This window comes from Lagopus leucura, unplaced genomic scaffold, assembly GCF_019238085.1.
Source record: "Lagopus leucura isolate 7727_CA_CO unplaced genomic scaffold, USGS_WTPT01 Super-Scaffold_100004, whole genome shotgun sequence".
Lineage (NCBI taxonomy): Eukaryota > Metazoa > Chordata > Aves > Galliformes > Phasianidae > Lagopus > Lagopus leucura.
Genome location: NW_024962264.1, coordinates 14,320,151 through 14,343,811, shown reverse-complemented (window position 1 = coordinate 14,343,811; position 23,661 = coordinate 14,320,151). Strand labels below are relative to the sequence as shown.

General features: G+C 37.5%; 1 protein-coding gene across 5 annotated transcripts; it reads left to right on the top strand.

Annotated features, from left to right (window-relative positions):
- Positions 1-19: 19 nt before the first annotated feature.
- ABHD18 (abhydrolase domain containing 18) lies at positions 20-22,801 on the top strand. 5 transcript variants are annotated; one of them, XR_006178848.1, is made up of 15 exons: positions 255-391; positions 3,016-3,147; positions 3,862-3,970; positions 7,270-7,354; positions 8,318-8,418; positions 10,081-10,159; positions 10,239-10,323; positions 11,001-11,028; positions 12,735-12,873; positions 14,936-15,025; positions 15,702-15,803; positions 16,637-17,009; positions 18,933-19,095; positions 20,063-20,211; positions 22,035-22,801. XR_006178848.1 is itself a non-coding variant. In XM_042871037.1 (14 exons), the coding sequence occupies exons 3-14, from the start codon at positions 3,879-3,881 to the stop codon at positions 20,112-20,114; spliced, it is 1,389 nt and encodes a 462-aa protein (XP_042726971.1). In that variant the 5' UTR covers positions 20-98; positions 3,016-3,147; positions 3,862-3,878; the 3' UTR covers positions 20,115-22,801. The 5 variants fall into 5 exon arrangements, 4 of the variants coding, with proteins under 4 accessions (XP_042726971.1, XP_042726972.1, XP_042726970.1 ...); XM_042871037.1 differs by lacking the exon at positions 255-391 and adding an exon at positions 20-98 and having other exon boundaries at positions 20,063-22,801; XM_042871036.1 differs by having other exon boundaries at positions 20,063-22,801.
- The last annotated feature ends 860 nt before the right edge of the window (positions 22,802-23,661 follow it).

Below are 23,661 nucleotides of genomic sequence, written 5' to 3'. Positions count from 1 at the left end.
CGGGCGCCTGCGCGCTCCGCCTACCCCGACTCGATCCGTCCCTCCCCACGCGGTGCCCAACGGATGCGGGAGGAGCGCCTGGAGCGCCGTGCCGTCGGGTGAGTGACCTTCCCGCGCAGGGGACGAGCATGGGGAAGCTGGCGGTTTGCACGCTGCGGGCGTCCGAGGGGCCGTGAGGTGCGCGCGTCCCCGCCGCGCCTCAGGGCGAGCTGCCTCCTCGCCGCGCCGAGCGCCGCTCCCGCTCGTGGACTTTGAGCCGCCGGGTGGTGGTGGGCGCCTGCGGGCCGCCTTTCGTCGGACCCCGCGTGTGGGCTGAACGAAGCGGCGCAGGCAGCGGAGCCTCCTGGCTTAGGCCGCTATGTTTATCTCGCGCTGTTCTGCCTCCAGGCTGGTGAGATCTCTGTGTGGCTCGTCTGTGACTCGTCGTGAGGAATTCTTCGTTTATTGTTCTTGAAGGCGTTTTTCTGCTGTTGGGGGGGGAGCGTGATCTTAGTTGGAAGAGAGAATTTTGTTTATTTATTGAAGTAACACGGCCGGGAAAAGTTCAAGGCTCCCAGTAAGCCTTTCAGAAATGAATCTAGCCTGTAGTTTTATAGATAGTCTATCTAGGATTTCTTGTTGCTTTCTTTGTGAGATTATGTTCTAAAATGAAAGGATATTTTAGCAGGCCGCTTATTAACGTGTCTGTATCTCTGTTTCTGTATTTCAGTTTCGAAATACAGTTCTGTGAAGCTTCCTGTGTAAGCCATGCACTGGCTGTATGCTCAGAACACAGCTGCTGGCTCTTGGCCTGCAGAACTGTGCAGCATCTTCCTCAGGTCATGATTTCCAACTGAAGTGACTTTCAAAGGGATCTTGTTGCCCCCTCCCTGGAAGCATTCAAGGCCGGGCTGGATGGGGCTGTGAGCAAACTGGTCTATGGGAAGTGTCCCTGCCTGTGGCAGGGGTTTGGAACTAGATGGTCTTAAAGGTCCCTTCCAGCCCAAACCATTCTGTGATTCTATGGTTGTTTCTTCGAGCTTAAGCTCTGCAGTAATAAATCTTTAGCCACATCAATAGCATTTGCCACTTGTGACAGGAGAGGTATTTGTATTCCTCTTTCCCTGTAGACATCGATGGGCAGTGGCTGAAGTTTTGTCCCACCCATTGCTATTGTATTTCAGTGATATTTCTGAGGAGTTCCATACAGCGTTCTTTATACCCTTTGAATTGTTCTTGTGGTGTTTTCTGCACTCTTTCCAGTAGTAGCTTAGTCTTGAAGCGTTCTTATTGAAATCTCCTGAATTACTTACGTGACTCCATTTAATCAATGAAGTAGAATAAAGAATGAAACAACCCATTCATCTCAGCCAGTGTTCCATTTGAATGTAATGTATTTTTCTAGGAACCTTGGCACTCCTTTATTGTAACAGAGAGCTCATGCCAGTGTCTGAACTCATGGCTAAATCCTCCTCGTCATTTTTTCCTCCCTGGTTTTTATTATGGAAAGAATTTAAAAATCTCCAGGCTGCTTTGCAAGACTTCAAAGCATTCATTCAAACTTCTTTCACGACTGCTGGTGAGCAGTGCAGTGATGTAACTGCTATTCTAGGGTTAGCGCATCTCACAGATTGTTCTGCATGTATTACTCAGGCCCATTCTTCTCAGCCTGCAGGATGCTCTCTCAGGCCAGCTGCTCCCTGATTTCCCCCAGCATCAGGAACATCCCAAGCTGTCTCCCTGCTCCAAGCAGCAGAGGTGCCTTGTGGAGGCTGACATCCCTACAGCACATGGGGTGGTTGTCTCCATAGCCATAGAATCATAGAATGGCTTGGTTTGGAAGAGATCCCAAGGATCGTCAAATTCGAACCCCCCTTTGCTAGTATATCATTACAGTATATTGCTGGTCACCTCCAAAGCTGAGCTATTGCTTCCCGTTTCTCACAGTGCTTCTGATAGCAGGTTTGCTGTGCTTTGGCAGATTCTGCCAGGAGCGAGATGGTGGTCTTTGGGATCTTTTCTCAGGAAAGCTTGAATTGAAGACTGCGAGAGGAAACTTTTTTTTTCAGAGAAGAGTACACAAGGTTGTGGGGTGCTAGTTTTCCTTTGGTTTTCTGGTACCAGGAAATACTTACTGTGTGAAAAAGAGCAGGAAGACTGGGCAAGGTCTTCATTACTTCATTACAATCAAAAGGTGACTAGAATTTTAAGAACCAATTTTCAGTGGTTTCTTTCAGTTGAGAAGAAGATAGCTGTACACAGATCTCTTTGTAAAAAGCTTGGTTTTGGTAGCGTGTCTGTGGTGGAAGATTCCTCTCTGTCTTTCCCCACCTATCTGTTTTGACACCAAAATACATGACTTGAGGTTGATACCAGCTACCAGTGCTTGTGTTGTTGTATTTATGTTATTTATGTTGGTTTATAGCTTATATTGCGTAACTTAATATTCCCTTGTTCGGGAGTTTCTCATGTGTGTATTTCAGTACCAAAGTAATTTATTCTTCTAGAGCAGGCAGATATGAATCAGCTATTTGAGATAGGCTGGTAGAGTAACACCTAATGCTTTCTGCAGTGTTAAAATAAAAGTTTCTGGTGATAGTATGTTTTTATTTCTGTCATATAATGACAGAATATTACTTTATGGGTTGCTTGTTTTAGCACTAGCCTATTCAATTTTGTTATTAACTTTTGATAAGCATTAAAGGGTTTTTTTTGCTTATTTTTTTGGTATCTTGAGTCTTAATGATGTATTAAGTATTGATTATTTGTTTTTAGGAGAGCAAAGGAATGTATTAATCTAACAACACTTTGAACTCATTACATTCAGACAAGTTCGGAATGACCATATTAAAATACAGTCGAATAAATTTAATTGGAATCAGCATGAGAAGCATGAACGAAATCACATTTTTTGGGGGTGTTGTGAAGTTATTCAGGCCTTTTACTATAGACGCATCTGGAAAAATTACAGGGTAGGGTAGGTGAAGGCAACTTATTAACCAAGTCTTTGATTATTGTATTTTTTTGTTGTCTTAGGTGTAGGGCAGACTCTGGACCTCATTTTCATTGAATAACCCGTATCCTGCTGAGCAAGAAACCAGATTGTTCTTGTTTGTTTGTTTTCCTTCCTTATTGGAAGAGCACAGTAGTGACTTCAAGCTCTCTTCAGTAAGTATTGCTTTGAAAGTAAGACAGAGTTGGCCTAAAGCCTTGTTGGCTTTAGTTGTATTTGAGCTAATCCATTCTCTGCGTAAAAAAAATGATGCTGGTGAAAGGATTCTGATGGTGTGTTTTGTTGTTTTTTTTTCAATTCTTTTGTTCTCTGAAGGTAGTGAGAGCTTTGTTTTCAAAATCATAAGAAATGAGTTGGGGAAAATTGGAAAGGAAGGGTTAAAAGAAGAGGTTTCCATTCTGAGACGCACTGATGGAAATTCATTTGGATTGAAAAATATTTACCATTATCGCTATATTGACAGGGGGTAGAGATCAATGCTTTTCTTCTTATTGGTCTAAGTAAAATACGCTTAGAACAGGCTGGAGATGTAATACTGTGACCTCATGTGCTTCTTCTGTAATCTTTTCATCAATAATGTGATAACTTTCTGGTTTCTTAGGTGTGTCAAATTCCTACTGCTACATTCCACTTCTTTTTTTTTTTTTTTTTTAAAAGCAAAGGCAGAATTTGTGTTAACTGCCTTTATGCTTTGTTTAAAAGGCAAAGAATTGACCTGAGTATCAAGGTTAACTTCCTTGTAATAAAGTGGTATGGCTTTTCATTGAAACAGGTACCAGAATAAGAACCAACTTAGACTAATAAGCAATGAACTTGCCCCTCAAGTTAACCCCTTTAACTGCCTTGTTTTTACCTGTTCTTTTTTCTAGATGTCAGTTTGCTGCTAATGGGTGTAAGTAAATTAGATGTCTTGTACAGAAAGCTTCTCCTCACTAAACTCTTCATCAGAGGATGGGGAAAGCCAGAGGATCTGAAGAGGTGACTTGTTTAAAAAAATAATAATAGCACAATCTGTCCTTGATATTAAAAGGAAACAAAACAAAATACCGGTGCTCTTCTGTGTGCTTTTTTGAAAAGTTATGCTGAAGTTTGTTATGGTCAGGATATCGTGTATTTCCATACTGAGGGAGTAACTGAATTTAGAAGTCTTAAAGGGATCTCTGAAATGTTTTTCTGTTTAAAGAGGATTTTCTTGAGAGAATGTGTGTGTCCAATCGCATTTTTCACTTTGAATATAAACCAACCCATTTTAAGTAGTGGCTCTCAAAAGTCTTGACCAAGAAGAAAACTAGCTAATTCTTTCCGGAGGAACTGTTCTGTTTAACATGAAGATGATCTCACTAACTTTCTGTAATGGCTGAATAAAAATGCATTTTAGAAGGGAAAGGTGTATTCAGAAATGTCTCTCATCCCCAAAGCAGTGAGCTCATTTTCTAAGAGGAGATCTTACCAGCGGTTAGAAGTATCTGAAGGGCAATTGTCCAGAGCATGAGGCTGGGCACTTTTAGGTGGTGCCTAGCGAGGGGCAAGGGGCAGTGGGGTGATCTGGAACACAGGGAGTTCCATCTCAGTATGAGAAAAAAGCTGTTTTGTTGGGGTTTTTTTGAGAGTGACAGAGCACTGGATCAGGCTGCCTAGAATGGTTGTGATCTCCTTCTTTGGAGATATTGAAGACCCGTCTGGAAGCTTTTATGTGTAACCTACTGTAGAGAACCTGCTTTAGCAGAGAGTTGGACTTGATGATCTGCAGAGGTCCCTTCCAACCCTTATGATGCTGTGATTCTTTTTTGGTGTCTTTAAAATAAGAGAATTACCAATGAATTTTTAAATATTTGCTTTTTTTTTTTTTTTTTTTTTTTCTCGAACTGTGAGTAACACTTGAAAATTAAACACTTGCATATTTTAATTGTTATTTTTGTTTTAACCTTTAAGTGAATGAATATATTCTGTGTCATGTAGTATGCAAATAGGAAATGATAAATCTCTACTGCATAAGCTAATTTGTATGTGTTTGAAAATCAAGGAAGGAAACTTGTAACAAAAGCTTTGTTTGCTGTGGAGAGTGATGGAGTCGTGCAGGCTGTTTGTTTTTTCAATCTCATTCCTTAGTTGATTTATCTCAATAGCAGAACAAAATTGTTGAATTTTTAAAACATTAATGCAGTTCTGTTAGAATAAGCAAAAATGTGTAGTTCACTTGGTTGTGACTGCAGCATTTCTGTATTGTATGTTGTGCGTGTTTGTCTGAAATGGAATGTCTATCAAACCCCTTCCATGAAAACTTTTAGGTTGGAGGACTCAACTGTGTTTCACTGACCCTTCTCCCCATCTTTTCTCCCCACTTAGTCTGTGGGGTAACTTCTGACTAATTCTGCTGTTAGCTGTAAGGGGTCTGCAAGGGTAACCACTCGTGTCAAACAGAAATGATGGTATCAGCCAGAGCTCCTCCTTTTCATGAGCTGGAGGAATGGCGTGAAATCCAAAGCTGTAAGCAGTACATGGGACAGACTCACTGGCCTGCTGATCTGAAAAGAGGAAGAACTTTTTCTTCGTGCTACCCCTGGGTGGATAGACAAGCTGTTCCCTGGCAGCTTGTCTTCACCCAGATGAAGAAAGAGAGAACACTGCCTCTTCACACCAGTGGGAGGAGGGAGTACACTCCCTTGCATGCTGATCATGCTGGGAATAGTGATAGTGTTTGTTTGTTTTCACTATGAAAACCCATTAGAACAATTTATGAGATTTCTTAGCGTTAACTGAGATTGTCTGATGTCACTGGCTATCTTGACTTGGATGTAATCTGAAGATTTGCTGAGCACACCATCGATGTGATGACCTGTATCCTAATTCTTTATCCTCAGCTCATTAACAAGGGTTGAAATTCCTCAACGTGTAAAAGGTTTTCCTTTCAATAGGTTTAGTATTCTCCAGGCTACAGAGAAAATATGTACATGTATTTTTGTAAGAATTAGTGTCAAGCAAAACATCTTTGCATTTAGTTCATCCTCCATACTCATGTCTCATATCTATACTCTTACTCTTAGAAATATTTAGTGCTATATTCTGTGTAAGAAAAGCAGGGTATACAGGACAGCAATTTTGGTGTGGTGATAAACTGCTTTGTTTGGTGGCTTTCTTTGCTTTTAGGAAGGTGAATGGGTTGTTCCTGTTGTACCATTCTTCTGTACTGGCCATCCAAATCTGCTGTTTTAGTTCTATCAGGTGATATATTTGCATGTGTTTAGAGACGTAAGAACTAGTGACTCCTAGCTCCGCTAGGACTCCGCTGTGTTTTGCCCTTTCACCTTCTACCACAGTGCTAAGTTCTGTTTCATCTTCTGCAATACTTTGTAGCCCATTTAAGTAGCAGAAGGAAGCAGCTCGGTTTGCCCCTAAGCCTTCCCTTCCCCAGGCCGTGTGTACTTGGTTTCTTCATTCTTTTTTTCATACATGATGTGTTCCAGTTATTCTAGCAGCACTCTTCTCAACTGTGGAATATGTCAGCATGTCTTAAGGACAGTGGTCCCAGAACTGGGCCGAGTATTCCAGATGTCATTTTATGAGTGTTGAGTAGAGGGTGGTCTCTTCCTTTGACTTTCTGTCTGCCTTTTTGCTGAATGCTGAGGCGATACCAATGGTCTTCAGAGCTGCAAGGCCATGCTGCAAATTCATGTTCAGTTTGCTGACTGCCAGAAGCTCTATGCCCTTTCCTGTAGAGCTGCTACCTGGCTGGGTGGTACCTAGCTTATATTGTCGCACAGGTCTAGATGCAAGACTTGGCAGTTGGATTGTGTTGAGCTTTAGGGTGTTTGCTGACTTGTTCTTCCAGCTTATCCAGGTGGCTTTGAAAGGTATCCGGCTATCAGCCTCACACTCCAATTTCTGTCATTTGTGAAATTCACTGAATATGGCTTGTGGCAGTTACACCTTGAGCCACTGACACTTTGACGTTGGTGGTTTTACCTTTTCCCCCTTCTGTCCATATCTCCCCAGTCTGTCTTCAAGGGTATGTAAGAGTAGGGGGTTCCGATGTCTTCATTTAGCTCTGAAAAATGGCAGTAGTTTTTTTAGGTATCAGGCTTAAAATACTATTTAAAAGCTGTGTAAGCTCTAGCAATATGTGGACTTTTTTCCCCCTTCTTTTTAACTTAAAAATGTTCTTACAGACCTGTGCCATCATAGTCTGACTGATCTGTAAATGTTTGATATTTTTATAGATTTAATATTTTAAATAGACTAAAAATTGAATCTTTTCTTTACTTGTTTGTGTTCAACAGAATATTTGAATTCAGAAAGATTATTGGAAACAGGGAAAAATGCCAGACACTGGTTTCAAGAGATTACCCAGTCTTTATTGACAAGGTATGTAAATGCAAAGGATACAGTTTAACTAAATTTATTTGCCTAATGGTACAAAAACGTGAAATAAATTTAGTCCTTTCCAGATTGATTTTAAAGAGTAGAAGTTTGAATTTTGATATATGTGAATCTTTATTTTCCTGATGTTATTACAGGATGTTCTGCCTCTGGGACTGTCAATTGGGAACTTGCTTTAGGGACTGTGTGCATATAGGGTGATAAATACACTCCTGATGATACTCACCTTCCTTTTGCTCATCGGTGATTTTCTAGCTGGTGGCATGAAGTAACTTCACGTGTGGTCCCTGTTGCTCTTATCAAGAAAAGGATACTAGAATTTTTCTGTGAAGGATGTAATAATGCTGTAGTGGCAAAATAAATGTAGTGTGAATTTCCAGACTGGTTAGAGAAAGGAGGCCCTATGGTTTCAAGTGAAATGCAGATGTAAGCAATCCTTGCCCTGAACACTTTTCAACCGAGGAAGTGTGAATAAAGGGGTCAGAAAAAGCCAATAGTTCTTAAGTCAAATAAATACACTTGTGATCATTTATGTGGCAAGCTAAATGCTTTCACCAGTAAAGTGAAATTAATAAACTTCACAATTAATTTTTGAGCCACTGCGAGTAGAATTAGGAGGCAATGGCAGAAAAGTAAAGCTTGGTTGGAAGGGGTAGGAGAGTGGGTGATCATATTTGTTATTAATAGAACTGAAGTAAGCTGTAAGATTGAAGTAGTGGTTGTTCAGATGCATTTAGATTTTTTTCTCAGTCAATAACTGGGAGTGGAGAGCATCAGATTTTAATTGCTGAAACTCAAAAAAGGCTCAAAACATGGTTTATATAATTGAAATATATGCTACTGGAGCAGCACAGCTTGAGATTATTACTTGGTTCTTTAAAAGGTCATTTATAAGGAAACATGAAAATATTTGGCTGTGTTGATAGATATGTATCATTCCTTCTGCAGGTTGAGGAACAATCAGACTGTAAAATCCTGGAGGGGCACTTCATTTCCCCTTTAGCTCATTATGTTCCGGGTATCCTGCCTGTTGAGTCTCTTGTAGCCAGGTAGGAGAAATCAAGTGTATTTCCTTTCTGAAGCTACTGCTGGAGAGAAATGAAAATGATACATCAGTGGTTTTACCATGAAGCCAATATATTGCTACACCAATTATCTGCAAATAAACTGCCTTTTTTTTTCCAGCCTACATGTTGGAATATGTTTTGACCTTAAAGTTTCAAGTAATCTTATTTGTGTGATAGTTTTGCTGTAATTATGTGAGAATTTATCTATGACTAGAGGAGAGCTTCTGTTATTACTAGTAATAACATGGAAAACTAAGTCTAATCTTAGCTGAGAGTGGATGGGTGGATGATGTAACTCTTTATGAAAAGCTTAAGCCACAGTGAGAAAAGTTAAAACCTGGGATTACCTGACTGCTTGTCACAGGATTTTATTCTGAAGTCTTGTGGGATTGGTTTGTTTGTTTTTGAGTGCAGAAATTATATTGCCCTTGACTATGGAATGTGTTTGTTTTCCGAACAAAGATGATGCTGGAAATCAAGGTTACTAGAGCTTGGACAGGAGCTGTTTGTTTTATACAGAACAAGAGAAATTATTTTTATAAAAGAAACCCCTTACATTGTATTTGAAGGAACCATTCAAATTCCATAAAAAAAAATACTGTCTGTGTACAGATATAAGTGAATGTAATTGCAGCAAGAGAATCTGTTACACTTTGCCAAGAAAAAAAAAAAAAAAAAAAAAAACCACCCATTCAGAAAGCTTAATAATCTGTAATAGTCAAGATACTAGATTGCATTTTTGCTGTTTTGGCACTAAAACTGCTTTGGAGTTGAGAAAACGAGAGTGTAATTTTTAGGTCAAAACTAAAAGCAAACACTTTCATGGCATTTGTTTTCTTTTCCCCAAGCTTTGTTTACTATCTTAAAGGCTGAACATACAAATTCAGGCATTCCTAATTAGTACCATAACTGAAAATCTAGTATACTGCCTGTTTTCTTGTGTTCCTTTGCACTGTGAGGCTATGTTATGCCATTGCATTGGGCAGTAGTACTGTTAGAGATTTGAAACTTCCCTTAAAATTGTCATGCATTGCTTTTTTGTTGTTTGTTTGTTGTTTTTTTCCTGAATGTAATTCAGTTGTAGGTTTGTGCTCCATCTTGTGGAGAAAATATTAGTGCCTTAGAAATTATGTATCTTTTGTCTCCCAATACGTTTCCTGTAACTAACTTCTGTGTAGCAGCAGAAGGCATTAGATGTTGTATAAAATTGTTTTGTGTTTGTGAGTTTTTTGAACTGTTTATATTTCATTTTAATGTAAACGTTTTGCTCACCTTATTCTTCAGTTTCAGCTGTTGTGCCCTCAGGAGAAAAATAGCAATATTGCCTAGGAGAGCTAGGCATTCATGTTCAGGCAGCTCTTTATCTGCAGTTCCACTTCTCTGCTCTGCACAATCTGAACTGTGATGATGAGGTAGTGGTCTGTTTTAGGAGCATGATCTTTCTGCTTGACTTCTTTTGGTCTCTGGAATTTATACTGTCATACTCTTGGATTTTTTTCTTTGCTGGATGTGTTTATGAAAGATGATATTGCTGTATCAGCAATTTGCCTGAGTGTGTCACAGAGTGTGTCGGTTTTTGTTTGTTTTTTAAACTTATTTATATGAAGCAACAGATACTCTTACTTTGACGTTTGTTTCTCGTAGGTTTCAGTTCATAACACCCAGAAGATGGAATAACAAGCACAGACCTGTATGCATTCATTTAGCAGGCACTGGGGATCATGTAAGTAAAATGTGAAATGAATTAGTGAGAAAATAAATATTGGATTTGATCTTCTTATGATTATGCATCTTACCTTTAGCACTTCTGGAGGAGGCGCACATTAATGGCTCGTCCAATGATAAAAGAAGCCTGTATGGCTTCCCTATTGCTGGAAAATCCCTATTATATCCTTTTGTGGAAAACAGGATTCTGAGGCAGTTTTCAGCGTTTTCTCCACAGGGTAGGAACCCACAGAATGGGACACGAGGTGGAATACAGCATAACGTGCTACTGTTACACGTTCTGATTTTGCTGAAAGCGTCTTCTGCAACTCCTCAGTGCGGTCATCAGAGTGAAAGTTCTGGCATTAATCTGTTTTCCCATTCATCATCAAGCTTACTAATGTGATTGATTAGTATAGTCATGGCAGAGTGAAAACTGTGCATTCTTTCTGCATCATACTGCATGACTTCTGGACGTATTAATGACAGAAAAGAATGTTATTTCCTTTGCTTTCCTTTTTCAAATGCTTATGAGAAATTTTATCTTGGCATTTAAGATCTGTTTTGGAGTAGAAGTTTCCATCAACTCATCAGCAACCTTTGGAACAATGTTACCACATTTCGTTACATAGAATCTCAGGTTATACTTTCTTTATACCTGCATAGCTGGTAGAAGTAAAACCTAATGTTATAAATTACATAATCCAATTGTATTTAATATGATTTACTTCCAGTTAAACATTTGGAATTTAAATTCCAAATTATAATTAATCACTGTGCTATTTATGTGATTTATTTTTTATTTTAATTGCCAATTTTTATGTAGACAATTCTTACTTTCCTTAACTTGAGACTTCTACATGGCTGCAGAAAACCTAAGGATCAAATGTAAGTATTGCAAAATACAGTCTTGTCAAAATACTACTACTTTTTTTTTTTTTCCTTCAGGAAGCTCAAATGAATATAAACTTTGTGAGCATGTTGAGAAAAATGAAATCCCAAACATCCTGTTAACATAAAATCATCAGCCTTTGTTGGGCTACTTTACTTCTGTTTGTGTTAAGAGATCTCTGTGATTGTGAAAGTTTGCATAAGATGGCATTGCAGTGTAAGAATGAGACAAGTGTGAATGCAAGCAACAGTTTGTTTTCCTGATCAGCTACTGTATTTGTCTGCATGCTGCAGTTATTTCAGTCAAATATGAGTTTGTTCACAGTTGATCTTGTTATTTTCGTATCTCAGCTTTACCTTTTTCTAGATATTTCGAAAGGACCACAGTAAGACATAATGAGTTGCTCGTTTGTTAGCCTGTTCAAAGAATGCAATGAGAAAATTCTAATGCCAGAAATGGTTTCTAAGTTTATTTTCAAAGCAGGTGCAGAACTTTATTTTGACGTAAGAACCAATTTTTTTAAGGTAAAAACCAAAAGAAAACTCAAAATTGCCAGCTGATTGTTATAAAAACTACTTTTTTAAGCAGGAAAAACACTTTTAAAAAATATATTGCATTTAGAGGTATACGATTATAGGAGAGGGACAAGAGTATGTGTGCTGGAATAGGTCAAGGTTTGTTTTTGCTTTTCCTTGTAGTTCAGTAATTGATGCAGAAAAGTAATTTGGTGAGGATATTTCTAACTCCTTTTTCTATTGTCCTAGCTTGACAGCTTAGTATATGAATGATGTAGACAAGGATTCTCTGAAAGGCAAGTGCTCAGTCAAATACCCCAAGCAATATCTGTCAGTCTTCAATACAAGCTTACAAAGCAGCAGCAGTGTTTTTAGTTAACGCAGTAGTAACAGTGCTTAGTAAATACAGCAGCTATGGAGGATTGATGAATCTTTCATAACAAAGCTGTCAGAAGGAATTACGTTAGCTGCTCTGCAGCAACTGTATTCATTTCTCCTGTGACTAGCACAGTATATTTCTTTCTCCTTATTTAGAGGTATGTTAATTGCTCTGTAAAATACTTCCACTTTTTGAGAGTTGCTCTGATGGTTCAGCTGAATAGCTTTCTCCTTTTTGTTTCCTTTGTTTTGATGCTTTAGAGTACACTACATGAATTTCTCAGTACCGTGACAAACTTCCCACTTTACAATTTCATTCTTACAATGACACTGCTGAGTTCTTCCAAAGCTGGCATACTGATTGCTCTTCAAATGTTGTGTGCAATTTTTCAGTGATGTGAAACAGGTAAATAAGAGGAGGAAAAGGAAAAAAAGGATTTTTTTTCTGCGTTTGAGATAGTATATGCGTAGGATTGAACTGCTCTGATTCTATTTCTAAAATACCCATTATAACTTGACAGCACAGAAGATTACTGCTAATGAGATTCTAACGTTGCTAATACTTGTTTCTAAACGACCAGGTGGTGAGTGATGTTAGAAGCTTAGCAGGTGTCTGTTCCTGGTCCTTGTTTAGAAAAATTGCCAGAGAATCTGGACTTGCTTCTTATGTTGAATCAACAGGAGTTAAGATCCAAAATTCTCTGGGAATGTGATGAGGCTTTGTATGAAAGTATGCGTAGAGTGATGACAGATGTCAAAATCTAATCTTAGAAAATAAATCCTGTCTTTTCCTTTTCTGGGGAGAAAAGACGGTCATGTTTAAAAAATGTCTCGGACCTGTTTGTGATGGGAGGAGCTCTTGTTCTAGAATCGGCAGCTCTTTTGCACTGGCTAGAGAGAGAAGGCTATGGACCGCTAGGGATGACTGGAATATCCATGGGAGGACATGTAAGCTTTCATATTTCCTGTTTAGTACATTTTTTTTTCACTTCTCATTTGATCTTTTAGCACATGGGAATAATTTGTTTTATTTCTTTCACGAGCGAATTATCCTCGCGCCTCAGGGATCTGAACTGAGGGCTTTGGGCACATAAACTGTTTTTACAGAATGCATCCTGTGGGCTTTCTATGAATAACCTTTCCTAACCTGTGTGAAGGAGCATTTCTACTTGTTTTTAACCTTTCCTCTCTGAAGGCCTTGAAAATAAATATCAAGAGTCATGAGAAAAATCGTCAGCAATTCTCATGCTCAGTAGTCCTGAATTAGTATAATCCTTGGTAAATACTGACAAATCATAGCAACCTTGGTCAGCCATCTTCTCTGAGGCTTCGAATGAATATCTTCTCACATAGTTGTTTTTTATCCCAGTGGGGAAAAAATCTTTTTTGACAGAAGATCCATATTGATCAATTGCTTGTTTAACTTCCTTTCCTCCATTCTTCTCAAAGTTGTTTTTGAATGCAATGAGTGAAATGCATTCTCTCTGCAGAGGTACCGTAACTACCATAACTTTCGTGACTTCTGGTGTTGGGTCTGTTCTCAATGTTTTTCCTCGTCTTTGATATGTATTAGTGAGGATTTCTGGAGTGTGGTGGGTAACATTTTATATGTGACTGTGCATGTTACAACTGAAACAGTGGTGTATTCACAGTAAGATGCTTGAAATCCTAATGCACAGTATTACTCTTGTCTCCACAGATGCATGTTGCTCTGAAATACATGTATAGAAAGCCAATTAAAACAACGTACCTCCATTTTGATGATCCCTTTCAGTTTATTTCTTGTCAAGAACTAAGTAGATAATTTCAATGATAGTGTCTACTGAAAGAAAAATAATTTTCCTCCAAAGCACGATTTTACAACTCTAAATGTCATGCATGTTTAAAATACCTTACGTTCACTTAAATATCATCCTGATGAGACAACTTCTGTGTTAAACGTATCTCCCCTGTCTTATTTATAAGCTGGATTGTAATTATTAAACGGATGTGTCCTCTGTTAGCAGCAGGCTACTACTTAGGCTTCTAGGTGAATACTGTAGGAATGACAGAGTGCTGTATCCTATACCAGTTGTCATATGCAGCATGAGTATAGCAAGAGGCAAGATCAGAGAAAGTAAGCTTGGAAACTCTCTTGGAATATTTTTCATTAGTCCAGAAGCATACATTTTTGACTCGTTCTAACAAATCTGAAACAGTCTTTAGAATGTATTTTGTAACTGAAAGGAAATAGCATTAATTCAGTTCTAACGATGGAGAGAGCTGGAACTGAGGACAAAGACATCTGGCTTTCTGACTATTGTAACATATGTATGTGATGCTTCTGTCCCTTTTTATTATTAAAAATATTTTGAATAAAATTATATAAGTTGTATAAGTCTACTTACTAGAATGTCTAGGACAAACATGGGATATTTTGTAGGAGGGATTTTACATTGCTTATTATGTTGAGCTTTTCTCCAATATTTCTGACATGATCAGAATAGTTACCAAAATATGTCCTGATTTAAAAACAATAATTTAGATTTTGAAGGACAGGAAAACAGTCCCATTAACATACTGAATTACTTCTCGTCTGTGTTTTGTTTCTAGAATATAAATTCAAAAGTGTGAAACTTTAAATAGTTCTTCTTATAGCTTGCTTTAGTTTTGCCTTGAAATAAGCTTGCGAGAGCCTGATGACAAGGCTGCGTAAAGTTTGTCACTGTTTGAAATAACTGTAAGAACAAATACCCCATCCAGAATTCTTGTGGTTACAAACTGTTCATGTGTGAAATTAATCCTGTCCACAGCAATATTTGTTACTGGGGAAATCACTGAAGAGCAGACTGAACCTTCTGAATTCCGAAGATGTGGAAGGATATCCAATTGCCCCAGTCCTTAAGCGCTTTGGTGGTACTTACTTTATGCTCTATAAATAAATAAATTGGAGATGAGACAGTTCTTAAAATACCTTCAAAAATATTATGAATTTAGGATTAAAATATATAATAACTGTGTTTAATTCTAGATGGCTTCCCTGGCAGTGACAAATTGGCCTAAACCCTTGCCATTGATTCCATGTCTTTCGTGGTCAACAGCTTCTGCAGTCTTCACTACGGTAATTGCCCAATATTTTTATATTAATATAGTGAAATGTGATCAGATACACGAGGTAAAATGTTTGGGTTGGCTACATTTGCCTTTGTTGTTAGGCATTTCATTGCCTTCTGGCCTTTATTAATAACTAGTGGCAAAAAGCTTAAGATACACCAAGTGATGCAAAGACAGCTTTGAGCTACTTCACTGGGTCATGTCCTAAATGAAGGAAAGGACTGATACGTGACACAGTGATTGCAGCCCTTTTCTGAATGTGGAAGGGTGAGGAAGGAAACTGAAAACTTTTTTCTGGTCAAAGCCTGGCTTAAATAGCTGGATGATAATGTAGTCACTGTTTTTGCTACTTCTACCGGGTAAGTGATTTAATAGACCGACATTGATAGTCCTCTCTGGTTTAGTTCAGTCTAAATATGTGTTTTATTATTTTTATTTCTTTGAGGAGAAATGTATTTCCATGTGTGTTTGCTGTATTGTATACAGGTTGTATGTCCTGTGTGTTTGCTTACGATGCATGCTTAAAAGCTTCCAGTAATTCTAAGGGTTATCTGGAAACTTAAGCCAGAACTGCACTGGAAAAATCAAATCCCAGGAACAAATCAATTTTCTTTGCATGTCATTATTTTAGAACAGTCTTTGGCTTTTGCTTGTGTACTGGACTCTTGTGTTTATAACTTCAGGGTGTGCTGAGTAAGGCAGTGAACTGGAGAGAGCTTGAGAAACAATATTATACACAAACTGTTTACGAAGAAGAAATCATTCAAATGCTTGAATACTGTGGAGTAAGTTCATTTTCACTATTTGCAAATGTTTACACGTGCCTAATATTTCAGTTGAATAATACCTGTTAAGTATAGCACTTACTACAGAGTTAATGCAATCCATACTGTTAAATGTATTCAGTCAAAACATGGAAAATACAGGCAATTCATCCCAGTAAATGGCTTTGTAATCTGGAAAGCTGTTAGTCTGACACATCTAATGATGAATTTTTGTCCTTTGAATTTGGAATTGCTTCCAAATACTCAATTTGAATAGACTAAGCAGAGGAAAGAAAAGAAAGAAAGAGAGACACATTACAGGAAGTTCAGCTTATGACATCCTATTATTTGGAGGAGGTAAATTTGTAGATTTTTCAGATTTTTTTAAATCAAACATCAAATCTGGTCAAATATATTTCTTGCTATTGCCTATTTTCCTTTTTCTGTTTAAAAACAAAAACAAAAACCATTGTTTACTTTTGGCTACTTTTTTTAAAAGACAGAAACCTGAGAAAAGCATAGGTTTTATGATTTATTTGCTCAGAATTGTAAGCTTGCCGAACTGTAGTCATGAATTCAGAGTTTAATGCAGAATTTAAAAGAGACAAACATTTGTCCTGTGTATTGCTGTAGGTAAGTACTTCCTTGAGCTGACAAATGTAGAATTAAAATATCAAAAGGCCATGGCAATTGGGATTTAATTCACTGTGTGACATGTAGACTGAAAATAGCAAGTACTGCCAGCAGTTCTCTTTGCCTCCTTTTTACTGAATATTGTTATTGTATGATTTGAAGACTAACATGAACTAGCTGAGGTAAACGAGTCCCTTAATAAATGACTTGTCTTTGTTTAGACAGATTCTTTCAAGATGGGACAAGATTTTGTTAAAAACTTTCCTGACAATGTGGATCGTCTGGAGGACATAGATGTGGCTTCCAGAATGTTCAGCTTTGATTCATCAAAGAAGACTGAGTCTAAAGAAGCTGTCCACAGCTTTACCACAAGTAGAAGTCCTCTAAGTGCCTCATCAGAAAGACTTCTAATGCAAGATGCTCCTAAAATTCAGTGCATAAATCAAACGTTTTCAACCAGCAGCAATAAAAACTTAACCATACAACAGGGACACAGGATAAATAATAGAACAAAGAGTGACACTTTACAGAGAGAATCATTAAGGTTCATGAAAGGAGTAATGGATGAATGTACTCATGTAGCTAACTTCTCAGGTATGTATTTATTTGTTTCAATATGGAGTTGGGAAAACTAAATTAGAATACTATGCAAAGAAAGGTATTCTCTGATTGGGCAAACCTGCTGTCACTTAGATGGAGTATGAAAGCATTCTGAGTCTTGTTCTGTAAAATCTATTTAACACTCAATTTCCTGGTGATTGGTTTGTTTCTTAACGACCAAATGATGATCAAGTCAGTTGAAAATGTGCCTTTCAGTATCTGTGCACCTTTTTTCTGTGCCGTGCTGTGGCTATTTTCAGATATGACATAGTGCTCATTCATATTACTTAAAAGAGCAAAGTGTTTATGTGATATGACTAATATCTAGATCTAATTCATCTGCTGTGTCCTGCTAGTAAGGTTTTTCATGCAGATTAAATTAAATCTAATTGGGCAGAAACCTAGTATTGACTTCAGTCAGAAAGTAGCCTACATAGATGAGAGTTAAACTTGAATGATACCTGAAGACAAATGACACCCGTAAGAATAAACTTTGGTCCTTCTGGGATGATGCAGTTTGAATATAGCATTTCCCAAGACAAGCACAGCATATAGAAGGAATTGTAGCCCAGTGAGTCTTAAATCTGATGAAGCCAAATTTGGTATCTAGAAAAAATCACTTTTAATGGTTTGCTTGCAGGCAGTGCAAACAAGTGATTTCTTCCTAGTACTGATTGAGGGAGTTCAGTTGACATGAAGATTTGGAATGGCTTTTGTAGACAGTCTGTGAAGACAGAATGGTTCTATTGTGCATATACCAAGTACTCAAACATGTATCAGAAAGTGCTTCAATTTCCGACAGGTTTCACCTCAGTTTTGTAATTCTGGCATTCATTGCCCCTCTGCCAAATGTAAATAGTTAAAATAATATTATTTTTTAAAATCAAATATTTATACTTAAAATAGATATGCTAAAAAGAAAAAAAAAAAAAAAAGAAAATTAAAACTTTATTCTAATTACAGATGTTCTTTTATATCTAACCACTTATCCAGGTATCACTTAGCTAAAGCACTGACCTTTCTTGAAATTTAAGAGGATGTGTGATCTCAGTGAGCTTGTTAAGGTGATGTAGTCCTTTGTCCCAGTTGCCTCTCAGGTCTCTTGATGCTCTGGGAGATACTGCATCCCTTGCCAGGGTATGCTTGACATATATCTGTGGAGGAGATCTGAAAATCCACCTAATGTTCAGATTTCATGGAAAATGGAAGGAAAAGATGGGATCTACCTTAACACTGTATATCTTCTATACATTATTTACTATATATGAAAGGAAAGGGTCTAAAGTTTTTTGTGACCCTCCCCTTGCAAATGCCTTAGTTTGTCCCTATCTGCCATACCACATGTATTTTTCTGAAGAGAGTGGTGGTCTGTGCTCTACTTTTGTGTTAATTTTCTAAACAACCTGTTAGTATTATTCCAGTTGATAATCAGATTGGTGCAATTGTGGTGATAAGTAGTAAGTCTGTACAACAGTATGTTAGGATCTTCATGCTACAAACAAAAGCAAAAAAAAGTAGGAAACAGGAAAAAAAGCATGCTGCACTTGCTGTCTGACTTCTAATACTGAAAGGTTTTTTTTTGTTTTGGTTTGTTTTTTTCCCCTCTTTGAGGGAAAAATAATACAAAGCTTCTACTCTATTGAATTCCAGATATCTTCTAGTTATTTTCCCTGGGCAAGGGGGGTAGCCCTCTTAGAACTGACCTGCATGCTATAGAGTCTTGTCTTTAAGGAGAAAGACAATTTTCTTCTACTGTAGCATCAAATATTGCTGGAGACATTAAAAAATATAATTTGACTAAAGGTTACTGGTATTTTTTTAGTAATTAGGAGCATATTGAAGCAGAAATCTTCAGCTAAAGTATTTCTATCATTTTCTAATCTTAGATTAATTCAATTTTGAGTTGTTTTTCTTTAGTTCCAGTTGACCCCAGTTTAATCATAGTTGTGCAAGCTAAGGAGGATGCGTATATTCCTCGAACTGGAGTGCGCAGTCTGCAAGAAATCTGGCCCGGATGTGAAATCAGGTATCTGAATGGAGGTCATGTCAGTGCCTACCTCTTCAAACAAGGACTCTTTAGGTAAGGTAGATAGGAAGTCATAAAAATAATACAGAACTTAAAACCATACTTTTGAGATATCACTTTCCTTCTAACAAACGAGTCTATAATTAAAGCAACAAATCCCAAATACTGCTTGTGAGATCAAATGATGGGATCCTAGAGAATGTCACAATTCTGTTCTGTGAGTGAGGATGATGTGTAATGTATCTCAAATCATTCACTAAGCCTTTGACAATAGGGTCATCATTATCGCTCTTGCTTTCCTATAGTTCTTCATTTGTTTCCTGGACACCAGAAAGTACTTTCTGAGCAGTGACCTCTTATGTTGTGTTACACAGCTGCTGCCTTTTTGCAGGTGTTATCTTCTGTGAGTAAATAGTTGAAGAATTGAGACATAAGCTTGATTGCAGATGAGTGATACTTGCACAAAGTCTTGCCTTAATAGTACTAGGCGTCGACTTTTTAGAGTCAGTTACATAAATCAGTTATAAAAATGCATTTATAAACCTGCAGTTCCTTAGTTTTGAAAAGGTAAATACTTGTGGTGTTAATTTTAAAACATAAGAAATTAGCAACTGAGTATACATCCCATTTAGGAAGTCTAGGCAACATCAGAAAGGAATAGCAGTGTACCAGGTCAGCATATGTGAACTCCCAGCTTACTGCTGTTTTAAACCATCACCCTCAAAAATAATTTATGTTGCTTGTCTGACGTACTTCCTGACATGTTTGAATACAAAAATCCTCATCAAGTAAAACTTGCATTCCTGTGAAAGGTGGGTAAGTAGTCTGGTTAACTTCTGAAACATATTACTAGATTGAAGTGAGATATAAATTAAGGAAAAAATGCCATATTTTTACTGAATGCTATTTTCAAGTTGTGGTGATATGCTTAATTTTGAAATAAATGCAAATCAGCAATTTTGTCTATTGTTTCCTAAATTATACAAGTGATCTACAATTAACTTGTTTCTTCCTGCTTTAGGCAAGCAATTTATGATGCGTTTGACCGCTTTCTTCAGAAATATGCTGTTTAACAATTTTCGTCATGGATTCAAACTGATCTTATTTTATTTCCCATTATTGGAACTCATCTTTGGAAAACAAGCCTCTTGCAGTGTTAAGTAGTTGATGGTCAGTTAATTTGAATGTTGTAGGTAACAAATACAAAAAATGATCAAGTCCCGGTATTACTTTTCTTTCAACCAAGTGCCATTCTGACATGCTTCAGCTTTACTTGTGAAGAGCAATGGTAGCATTTGTTAGTGCATGAATGGTTCATGTATTTCTTACTTTATTGCGTTATGTATAAATTCTGAGTAAATTCTTATTTCTGTATCTGTTGAAAACAGACTGATTTAAATATTGATAGAACATAAAATTTGCTGTAGGGCTAAGATTCTGTCTTATGTTTAGTGTATTTACAGTTTGTTCCAGCTACCATGTTTTCCTCTTGCTTCCCTGACACTTGCTATTCCTACTGCATTTTAATATGGCTTGGCCAGCACTCTGCCTCTTGTGTTTGTCACTGATTTTCTCTTATTCTGAATTGAAAATGATCTACAGTGGATGAGGCAGAATTAAATCTTACGAAAAGCTTTCAAAACCTGAATGAAGAGTGAGGGAGACATTTTAATTCAATGCATCCATTACATTTTTCTGCTGTTTATAATTAAATGGTGCCATTCCGGAAGACTCATGTAGCTATTCATTGTTTTTACAGAACTGGAATAACTCTAAATGGAGTGTCCAGTAATTCATTTTTTTACATACATTCAATTGGATAATGAAGATTTTTCTAGTAGATTTTGTAAAAAATTGCTAAAGGGAATAATAATGTAATAATTTTTATTGATAAACAGTGGCAGAAAGACTCTGATTCTAAGCAGATAAACCAACAGCAGATTATATGGTGCTATAAACATCTCCTTGAAAGCAGGGGTCCTTTTTAAAAAGCATTCAGTGCTGATATGCAAAAACACATTGTAATTGTTAAAAACTTATGTGAGACTAAGGGTTATCAAAACAGTCACATTAACTTCTTGTTTTTTGGAAGTTTTTTTTAACCGACCTTTAAAAAAGAAAAAGGTAGGGTTAGGAACACATTTAAGTAAATCCCATCTGTTGCTGCTTCTTTTGGGATCAAAAATGCCAACAAAGTAAAGTGAAATTAAAGGTCATCATGAATCAGCCGTGTGTGATAGCTGTCCATATCCTATGTAGTGGTAATGTCCTGCATCGTTCTTTTAAAGCAAGTTTGCAGGGAAGTTGAAAGCGAAAATGCTTCAATATTAATTTTAGTACTGTAATGGCTGATGTTACACAGAAACTAACAGAAAAATCCAGGTATTTCTTGAGATACGTGACTTACGTATCTTTCAAATCATACGCCTTATTGATTTCCATGGTTACCATAATGGTTTTTAATAGTGCATGAAGCAATCAAAGCTCTGTTTGTTCCAGCGTATTATCTTGAATTTCAGTCTGGCAGACAGAACTGATAACTGCTAGTATTGCTGGTCAGATAAACTGAGATAAAACCGAATGCAGCAATTTGTGAAAACCAAAGACAGTTAACATCAAAATGTACTGAAAATTCACAAGAAGGGATATTCTGTTGGAAGTTAAATAGCTTCAGGTGTTTTTATCATCATTTCTGTTAGGCATTGTTGTTTTTTTATCTGTATTGGAAGCGGGTGTAAAGTGACTAGCATGTTTCAAAATCTTAAAATACTGAATTTTGGAAGACTGGGAATGAAATATGTAAGCTCTGAATTTTAAAATTAAATACTTGAATACTAAACTGAAAGTTTTACGGGTTTTACCTTGATAACTAACTCACCTGTCAACTAAGAATGTTTTACAAGAAGGCTGTCGGCTGTTCACCAAATCTTTTGCATCTCCGTGCGTGGCCACATTTAAATGTATTTATGTGCTTTGTCCTGTTTCTGTTGCAGCTGTGAAAGAAAGGGAGATAACTGGTGGCAAGGGACAGGGCGTGAATAAATGGAAGAGGAAAAAGATTATTTTATAAGGCCAGGACTAAGCTTTAAAAAATCAACTTCTCTACACTACAAATGTAACATGCCAACATAAATATTTCTAAAGTGTACGATACTAGGAATTACACAACTGATGGGAACGTGACATCCTGAGGTTAGTGTTCTGATGATGTTATTAATGAGTTGAACTTTCCAAAAGGGCGTACTATGCAATGAAGCAGATATGTATGAATGTAACTCCTGTTTCTGAGAAAGGCTTTTGAAAGTAGTCAAGGACCAGTCTCCAACAATTGTAAATCCCACTGCTATGTAACTAAAGCAGTGTTGCCAAATAATAGAGTACAGTAAGAAACATAGAAAAGATTTCTCAGGTTAAAAAAAAAAAAAAAAGGAAATTATGTATGTGGTTCATGTCTGCCAGATATCAAACACAGGAGGCCATCAGCTGGTCTGTGTAGGTGGGAAAATTGATGTATCAGTGTTTTAATTTTAGGAAAATTGGCTTTTAAAAGTAAATTCTGAGTCCTAAGAAAGTATTATTAGCAAACCATTTTTGATGTTAAGTGAGAATGTGATATTTGATCCAGAAATTGCTTGAGAAAAATATCCCAGTGGCAGGTAAGCCATTCTGCATATCTTAAACTCCCTGTAAAACTGACCTTGATCATTTTTCAATGTTATGTTTTTCAATAAAAATCCTACAGAATTGTTGCATGGTGTTCTTTTCCCTTGTGAACACAAATTCAGAGTAACTCTCACTGTCACCCTTTAATTCCTGAATATTCCTTCTAGCACCGTAACATAAGAAGAGTGCTTAATCTAAGGCACAAGATAAAGGCTTTACATAATAAACAATGTAACTGCTTTCATGTTCTTCTACATTCAGCTCCTATCTGTCAGCTAATTAAGATATCACTGTGAGTCTAATTTTAGGCTTCTCCATGGCTTCATTGAACTTTTTCCTGCTTGTTCCTGTGCTCCACAGAAGGGTGTACTGTGCTGTAATGGACTCAGAATGTATTGTAGAATTGTGCAAAAGTAATTGTTGATGGTTGTTCTTCCATCTGTGTGGGGGAAGGCAGAGTTGGGCTGGTGGAGTGTTGTTCAAGAGGAGAAAGGAGGTGGCTTCATCAGCAGCAGTAGTCCCTCAGACAGATGAGAATATCGCACGCGAGCTGAAAGGCTGCTTTGGACAGATAGCTGTGCATGTTACTGGCCTTTCATTTCTGAGGCTTGCAGATGTTTATATACAAAGAAAAAGAAAACACTGGAAAACTGTTGTGCCTTGCTCTGTGGAACTGGAGCAGTCAATCTAACTGCAGTTTGCCAACTGTGTCCAGCAACCAAGGCACAATTGTGTTGCAGTGTTCAGTTACGGTGGCTAAGAATTGAAGACACTAGCAACACCTCAGCATGCTAAGATTGACAAAATGTGAGGGGGACAAATGGTGTGGGAAGTGGGCTTTGCAGTTGGAAGAAGCAGCTTTGAAATGTGTCTAACCAGCGTCAAATAGAGCTGTAATTTTTCTTCTGAAGTCCAAAAAATGCCCCTGAAACGTGACCACTGAGCTTGTGTTGTAGC

Excerpts from the sequence above, each read along its gene's own strand:
- ABHD18 (XM_042871037.1), top strand. The coding sequence starts at position 3,879 with ATGGGTGTAAGTAAATTAGATGTCTTGTACAGAAAGCTTCTCCTCACT. Across the intron at positions 10,324-11,000 it reads ATTGCTGGAAAATCCCTATT|ATGGCTGCAGAAAACCTAAG; the intron begins ATATCCTTTTGT and ends TGAGACTTCTAC. Across the intron at positions 15,026-15,701 it reads CTTCTGCAGTCTTCACTACG|GGTGTGCTGAGTAAGGCAGT; the intron begins GTAATTGCCCAA and ends TTATAACTTCAG.